This window comes from Lathyrus oleraceus, chromosome 1 (assembly GCF_024323335.1).
Source record: "Lathyrus oleraceus cultivar Zhongwan6 chromosome 1, CAAS_Psat_ZW6_1.0, whole genome shotgun sequence".
NCBI lineage: Eukaryota > Viridiplantae > Streptophyta > Magnoliopsida > Fabales > Fabaceae > Lathyrus > Lathyrus oleraceus.
Genome location: NC_066579.1, coordinates 335,524,979 through 335,533,313, shown reverse-complemented (window position 1 = coordinate 335,533,313; position 8,335 = coordinate 335,524,979). Strand labels below are relative to the sequence as shown.

Sequence of the window (8,335 nt, the reverse complement as noted above, 5' to 3'; positions counted from 1 at the left end):
CACTCTCATTGTGGCCGATACCAAAAGAGTATCGATACCAATATCGATGACCGCAATTAGTGTTGAACACCTCTATCGATTAAAATCGCAAAAACCTTTATGGGACCTCCGAACTTTTTCCGCCTACAAAGAGTGCTTTTTTAGTTTAGAACAACACCGATAGTACTGTAGGAAAGCTTTATTTTTAAATTATGATCCGCAAAAACAATTGTTGGCATGTTAGATCCCATGATATTTTCACTTTGCATTCCTTTAGAAGCTCAGAGTAGTAGCCTCAAAAGTATCTCATGTCCAACACAACCACCGCAAAAAATCAATCCCTGTGGCCAAAACATCAACAATTCTTGAGATCTTTGATACTCCAATTGCGAGCACACAAACAACAAGTGTCTGCGATTTACAGCAGTTTTAAAAACCACATCTCAGCCATCACTGCAAATTAAAATCATGTTTGGCAAACACAGTTAATCTCAAGACTCGGAATACACAACCCAACTAGTACCACCCGCAGTCTTCACTCCTTTCTCTTTCATTTCCCTTATCATTCTATCAGCCTCCTCCTGTCTCCCAACACTAGCATAAATCTTAGCCAACAGAACATAATTCGCAGCATTATCCGGCTCAATCTCAGCCAAAGCTCTGGCGGCAATCTCAGCCAACCCCAACTCTCCATAATTCCTACAAGCACCGAGTAGAGCACCCCATGCCTTAGCAGTCACCTTCACAGGCATCCCTTTAATAACCTCATAAGCTTCATACAATCTCCCTGCCCTACTCAAAACATCAACCAAACAAGAATAATGCTCGCTATTCGGCTCAACGCCATAATCCCTATGCATCCTCATAAAACAACCCAACGCCTCATCATCCAACCCAGCATGACTGCAAGCTTTCAAAACACCAAGAAAAGCAATCCCATCCGGCTTCACACCCGAAACCTCCATTTCTCGAAAAATCTCCAATGCTTCCCTAGCTTCACCATGCAATGCACAAGCAGATATTAAACTACTCCAAACAACTACGTCTTTATCGCATACCCTCATCCCCGAAAAAACTAATCGCGAATTCATTAAACAACCGCATCTACCGTAAGCTTCAATCAACCCACTACTCATTTGAGGATCCGAATCAATATCATTCCTTATCCCATAACCATGTATCTCTTTAATCAAGTTCAAAGCCGCGGTCAAAACAGACGCGCGAAGAAGAGCGAGAAGTGTGATCAAACTCGGCTTCAGTTTCAACTCAATCATCTTTCGGTAGAACTTCACGGCTTGAAACGAAGCATTGTTTTGATTCGACAATGATAAGGCGGCGATAATTGGGTTGAAAGTGGATTCATTTGGAGGCACATTCATGATGTTAAAGAGTTTAATAGCAGATGAAATATGTTGTGAACGGGAGTATAGTGCGATAATGGAGTTCCAAACGATGACATTTGGTTGAGGAGTTTCGTCGAACAGTTTACGTGCGGAGTTGAGGGAGAGACAGTGGCCGTAGAAGTTGATGAGGGAGGAGGAGAGGAAGTGGTTGGAGGTGAGGAACGAGGTTTTGATGAGGTGAGAGTGGATGGAGGTGGCGAGGAGAGGGAGGTGGAGGGTGGTGCAGGATTTGAGGACGAGGGTGAAGACGTGTGGGTCGAGGGAGATGGGTAAGGTGGTGTGCATGTGGTGGAAGATTGATAGAGCTTGTTTGTGGCGGGATTGGTTTACGTGGGATGTTATGAGTTTTGTCATGGAGAGGAGGCGTTGGTGGTTGGATGAATAGAAGGAGGAGGAAGAAGAGGATGCCATCACTTGGACTTGGACAAAGATGTCTGAGACTAGTTTTGTACTTATTTTGATAGAGGCTCACAATTTGAAGGAATGGCTAATAGATTTAGTGAAATACATATTGTTAAATGAGTATATCATGTTAGGGTATGCTATGCGGTTTGGGGGTGATGGTTCATAATCACGAGGGACCAATTGTTTCCTTAGTTTAGTTTTAGGGAAGGCAATTTGATTCATCTTTCATGGGCACCCGTAAAATTATCTAAGACGGGAGTAAGGTAAAAATCCGCAAAAATGGGTATGGACATGGACTCAGGTAATTATCCACGAAAATAAGCGGATACGAGTTCGGGTATAGGCACCTTGGTACCCACCCCGCCACATACCCGCACAATATATATTTATGTATTTTTATTTATATTTGCATATTTTAATTTATATTATTATAGAAAAATGTATGTCAATCAATTTTAAAAAGTATATCAATGTTAAAGCATTATATATTTAATATAATTGTTTGTTCATTTTAACAATAAATTGTTTGAAAACTTTTTAATGTTTTTAAAAATATAAAACTATATGATATTTAATAATTGATCTATTTATTTTTAATAAGAATGCGGGTAACGGGTACGGGTATGGGTACTTAGATACCCATAGGGCACGGGTACGGGTACTAACTTTGACGCCCAATCGGAAATGAGCTCGGGTACGAATTTTTTTTTAAATTGCGGGTATGGGGATGGGTACTATAGTACCCTGTCCAAACCCTACCCAATGTCATCCCTACTTAATTTAAAAGGTTGAGATGGAATTAAAAAAAGTAATGAATATGATAAAAAATTATTTTTAATTAGGTGACAAAGATGATTAGGATATTTTAATATTTTTTAACTAAATTAATACTTAATAATATTTTTAACTAAATTAATATTTAATAATATTTTTGACAGAGACAAAAATGATGAAAGCTAGTGAGATAGTGAAAAGAATAATTGATGCATGGAATGTGATATAAATTCTTCTAACGGAAGAATTATATATCGATGTTCTTATACATTTCAGAAAGGTGTGTGAGGAATATTTAAATTTGTTGAAACATGTTGAAAGTACAATTTTGGACCAGGTGAAGGAGAAGATTATTTGTACTTGCATCGATCAGGTTAGACACCTTGGAAATACAATAACTAACTAAGTTGAGTTTGTCCATGCTACAATGAAAAATTGGTTAGAAAATTGTAAGGTTGATTTGTGTAGAGATTGGTGACAGCATCACAGTGTTGGAACACAGATTCAAAGACAACAATCTATTTTGAATATGTTGACAAACTTTTTCTGGATTCTCCAACTCCAAAATCTCAAAAAAAAATGGGTATTTCTCAAAGAAGTTCGTATTAGAAAACCACCTCCTTCACCGCCTTTACCAAAAATTCAATTCATCGACGAGATGTCAACTTTTATGCACAAATTCATTGGAGGGGGTGTCAATGTTGAGGGCGACGGTAAATACGATTTTCGAGTTGTTTGTGCTTTGCTCGGTAAAGGAGATGAGGATCATCCATTTTTCCGTATTCCACTTATCAAATAGTTGAAGGCCCATAAAGAATCATACACAATTATACGGAAAAAAAGAAAAGCAATTCATGAATCTCTTGTTCCTTGCATTAGTGGACCGATATCGGAGAAAAAACAAACATGCTTCCCTAAAATGAGTCATCTTATAACAAGTGTGTATGATAGGGTGTGTATTGATCTGATAAGATTAGGTTTCTCAAAAATATTTTTCCATTACGCATTGCACCACTTCAAAATCCAAAAGATCATATTATGTGTATTGGATGACTTTAAAAAACGCGACACTTTATTTGAGTTTATTATAAATCAGGATGTCTTATACCACCGACATCACCAGAGTGGACAACTCATTTAACAAAGGAAGCTGAAACTTGCCCGCATCATTTTTTAAATAGATGCAAGAATTCACCAAGTTGAGGAAGAGTGAATGAGAAACAAATAAACCATAGTCAAAGGCGGTATCACCCATAGATTTAGACGGTGATGCATATTTCGATTCATTTTAATTTTTATTCAACGATGAATTTATATGGTTAAACATATTTTGCAAGTAATCTTGAATTAATATTAATATGTCAAATATATATTTTTTCAAAGTTTTAAATACATGTTTAAAGTATCCAAAATATTTCTCCATTTTTCATTCTAAAACAGGTTTTGTTTCTGATATGTGTTGGGTGGTTCTAAAAAATGTATCTCTGAAGTATCAGAATATGGTGGTGCCGAAAATGTATATCCGCAACATCCTCTAATACAAGATAGAATTTACAAGGTTCATAAGGGCCTAGAACTTGTATAAATACGGGACTCTCATCTCATGTTTTATACCAAATCACACTACACGATAATGGATATCAAATCACATGTGCATATGATCACTTCAACGCGCGCGAAGCTCTCTATTAAATTTAAGTTCAATGAATATACCCATCTTATAGATCTGAAATTCATACTCATGAATCTCGTACAATATTTCGACAATTGAAAAATTGTAAAGTTTGAATAACATTTACTCTCAATTGACAATAAATAGAAGATTCAGTTCAACAAACCTTAGCTAAATTAGAAGCACAATTTAAGACAGCCATGTCACTAGACATAGTGTATGTTATGCTTCTTATTATTCTGTCACTCCGGGAAACATTCAAGAATGACTAGCATCAACATTTCTTCTACACAAGTTCTCTTTTTATTTCCAAACCACCTCTAAATTTTTATTCAATTTATCTTATGGGTCATGCAAGTAAAAAGAACAATATTCCATCATAACTTAAATATAAGCAAAAAGAAGTTACATATATCCATACCACATTTTGACAGAAACATGTAATTTTTTGTTTGTATTTAAGTATGGAGTATCATAGTGAAACAATTTCTTTATGCATATTAATTTATCAAAATAATACAAAGCACTAACATGATATCCATATATATTCAATGACAAGAAAATATGAATTTATTTAGAGTTTTCTGCATTTGTTTGGGTGTTGTTGTCTCCGGGAGACGCCGTAAAACTACGTCTTTCCTCAGTGGTTGCAGTGATGACTGGCATCCACACATCAGCTGTACAGCTTAACAGAGACCGCACCTGAGGATCAGCAGCCATGGTGGATGATATCATCTCATCAACATCGTCCAATTTTGCTGATAATCTATCCAACTCCTTAGCTATTTCCAACTGTGAATGCAAAACAAATAGTTAAAAATAGAAAGGAAGAGAATGCTATTTCATTCCATGAGATAGATGTAGAGAACTGTTTATTAAGTCATGGCTAAACTATAGCGAAACCCACCTCGTCAAGCTGTTTCGTCGACTTTGAAGGAACTTTTGTGACCTCTAATCCAAGAGTTTCAATTTTAGAACGCAGCTCAACTTCTTCTTGATTTGTAAGTGATTCTACCTACAGAGTTTACCATTAGATATGCGTGAATATATACAGCAATAATTGGCAATAGATATGGTAAAATCCAGAGAAACTGCATTTGTAGTTGTTCGATATTTTCTGTCTGAATGCCTAAATTTGATTTATTTACAGAATCAAGGGCATCAAGATAAACAAAGTGGTTAAATCTTTTCCTGTTGACAAGAACAGTGGAAGTGTGGAACCTGGAAATAAGAAAGATTATATAAAGCATGTAATCTAGAATTATAGTTAAATGAAATAATGGGTAGAATGCTAGGCATGTCTTCTTCTCAGCTGGAAAACATTAATCCGGCTCTACCTTAGGCCTTTAACATAAGAAACTCAGTTAACTCTACAGCAGTGGTGTCCATGGCAGATGGTGGTCCATGGTGGAGAGCCAAAACCCCTCCATACTGGGCGCTAGGATTATGGTAGGAAAACCCGCAATATCGGCCAATATTTACCATTGTGGCGAGTCCGAAAACTGCCACGTATACCTAGCATAGCGCCGCAGTTACGGATATTTGATAACACAACACTGCTCTACAGAAAACAATTTGAGCAATTTACAGTACGGATTCTTAATGGAGAATCCAAAATCCCCCCTAGTTTCAACGGAGAAGATGTGGATTTTTTATTATATGCAAGAAGATAGATAAAGGTTTCGGTTAGAAAAGAAGACTAATGAAGGATAACTGATAATAAGGCATAAAGATAGGCTACTAAAAAAACATTTTGTCAAAGTCATTGATTGAATATGCAGAGAGTCGAAACTAATCTGTCAATCCGAATCGAACAAACACTGCACCAAGACGGGAAAACAAAATAACGCCGGAATAAGATGACGACGAACACGATTCGCACTAAGACAACGAAATCACAAAGAAAAAAAACTAAATATATGTGAAATCAGTTATTTGAATGAAACTGAAAGAAAAAGAATTTAGATGGGTGATTTTGGATCAAAAATTAACCCTAAAACCACCTATCTTTAGTGGATGAAGAAAAAGAGAAAATTAGGATTGAATACAGAAGGGAGGCGGCTGCTTGCTAAATAAAAAAATTTCATAAAACATATAAAGTGAATTCTAGTTCTACTAGAAAACAAAACATTCATTGTTGTTGTACGATATTCTCATACATCTCCAAACTTTATAAAAACAGGACTCATATTAATCAATCAATAAAAAAAGTTAAGAGAAAGATATGCATACTCTATTGTGGTCCTAAAGTAATAATAACTAAAAGATTAACAACAACTTCATGATAAAGCATGCAACGATCTAATGCAAAAACATGTAAAATGATATTGCAAGGTGTAGAAAACTGTATTTGACCTTTAGAAAGTATTATACTGCATGATAGCACAGGGAAGAACTATAGTGATTCACTACATAGCCAAATTATTGGATATTAGAAATGGAGCCATTTCAAATACAAAGGAATGCTGCTAACAAAGGAGGGGTAAACAAAGAAAAAGTTCTCTACAGGGAAAAGATAAATGCACAACGAAAACTTATAATGGCATCTTACCACTAGTTGGCTCGTAACTCACATCAATACATGCCAAGTTTTTGTTTCTAATTTTTTCTTATGGGGCCATGCAAAGGATTGACATCTTCAACCTTTCACCGAGAGAGAGCGTTAGCAATTGATTGTCCAAATATTCATCTTACCGCCTTAATTTATCTTACAAATGTATACCACTAATAACTTGTCCATAATTGATTCTAACTGAAGCTAAGATTTGTAGCTTTTAAATTCAAACGTGAATTTTACCCTAAATTTGTTTCAGCTCACTTTTAACTAAATGTATCTAAATATAAATCACTCTACATTCAACTTATTTTTAACTAGAATCAATTCTACAAAATCAATTCACTCAGAATCAATTCCATCATTATTGTTCTATTTTGTTATACAGCTTTCTAATTCCTAACAGATTCAGGTCTGCTTGAAATCGAAATAAGACTCACATATCTCTAACTAAGATAGTTATAACCGTGTAATTTCAATTTCAAACAAAAAAAAAGCATCAATTACACAGGAAAATTACAATTTACAATCCAGTGTCAAAAAAACAAAACTGAATTTAATCATGAAATCATAACAACACAATTGCAACACGAAAACAGTTAATATAATTCAAATACAGATCTCGGAATAACAATTAACAACATGATTAAAAATTAAAATCAGAAACAAGATAATCAAAATTGAACACGAGATTCAGAAAACAAGAATCGAGAAAGTGAAATTAACCTCGAGAAGGAGATTGGAGAGGAGCTGAAAGAGCTGAGCGTCGGGTTTCCCTTCTTCTGCCATGGGGTTTCTGCAATCGCCTTCAATGAATATTTATTTATTATTTCCAAAATGCAACGACGCTGATGAGGCACTTCGTGTTCCCCTGTTACGTCCGATGAAGATTTAACAGTTCAGAATTTAAAGTATATTTTCAATATTTTTATATTTACGCGACAACTTTAAAATCTGAACCCTGTAATACAGATTAAGCCAAGATGTGTATAATCAATCGTAAGGTTGAGACTGCACGTGATTTGGATCTCTTCTATGTTGGCTTTTGCTACGACTTCTAATATAGGGGGCATTTTGTTTTGACTTTTTTTTTTAATGATTTTTATAAGATAATATTATTTTAATATAAAAAAGTTTTATAAAAAAAAATTTAATAAAAGTTTTAAATAAAAATTTGCTTTGAATAGTTATTTTTAAATTGTTATTTTCAGTATTTCTTATATCAAAATTTTAAAAAATCATTTAATTTTGAAACTAATTCAAATAGTTTTTCATAAAAATCATTTTTGAAATAGAACTTTTTAAAAAACATTTTGATTTTGACTATACTTTGATCTTCAATAATGTAGGTTTATGTTATAGTATATCAAAATTAGTCTTTTAATTTATAAAAACTAAATTTAGAAAAATTTGTAATATTTTTAAAAAATAAAATCTATTTTTAAAAATACAAAAAAATATCATTTTTTAAAGCTAAAACAAACGGCCCCTATGAGAATCTATTTTAATTAATCATCTCAACATAACTTAATATAATCCATATATGCG

At 34.4% G+C, this 8,335-nt stretch overlaps 2 protein-coding genes across 2 annotated transcripts; both read right to left on the bottom strand.

Moving 5' to 3' along the window:
• Window positions 1-307: 307 nt before the first annotated feature.
• Window positions 308-1,793, bottom strand: LOC127134470 (putative pentatricopeptide repeat-containing protein At1g03510). The gene has a single exon (XM_051061805.1). It carries the CDS (start codon window positions 1,791-1,793, stop codon window positions 471-473), a length of 1,323 nt encoding a protein of 440 aa, XP_050917762.1. The 3' UTR covers window positions 308-470.
• A 2,798-nt stretch (window positions 1,794-4,591) lies between these two features.
• On the bottom strand, window positions 4,592-7,745 carry LOC127134454 (uncharacterized). Its single transcript, XM_051061804.1, has 3 exons — window positions 7,514-7,745; window positions 5,141-5,248; window positions 4,592-5,025 (listed from the first exon to the last, which is right to left on the bottom strand). The coding sequence occupies exons 1-3, from the start codon at window positions 7,574-7,576 to the stop codon at window positions 4,804-4,806; spliced, it is 393 nt and encodes a 130-aa protein (XP_050917761.1). The 5' UTR covers window positions 7,577-7,745; the 3' UTR covers window positions 4,592-4,803.
• Window positions 7,746-8,335: the final 590 nt, after the last annotated feature.

Bases quoted from the DNA above. Each gene is read 5' to 3' on its own strand.
- LOC127134470 (XM_051061805.1), bottom strand. From the start codon at position 1,793: ATGGCATCCTCTTCTTCCTCCTCCTTCTATTCATCCAACCACCAACGC.
- LOC127134454 (XM_051061804.1), bottom strand. From the start codon at position 7,576: ATGGCAGAAGAAGGGAAACCCGACGCTCAGCTCTTTCAGCTCCTCTCC. The intron at 5,249-7,513 runs GTTAATTTCACT...TAAACTCTGTAG, and splicing joins TCTCCAATCTCCTTCTCGAG to GTAGAATCACTTACAAATCA. The intron at 5,026-5,140 runs GTGGGTTTCGCT...TTGCATTCACAG, and splicing joins CGACGAAACAGCTTGACGAG to TTGGAAATAGCTAAGGAGTT.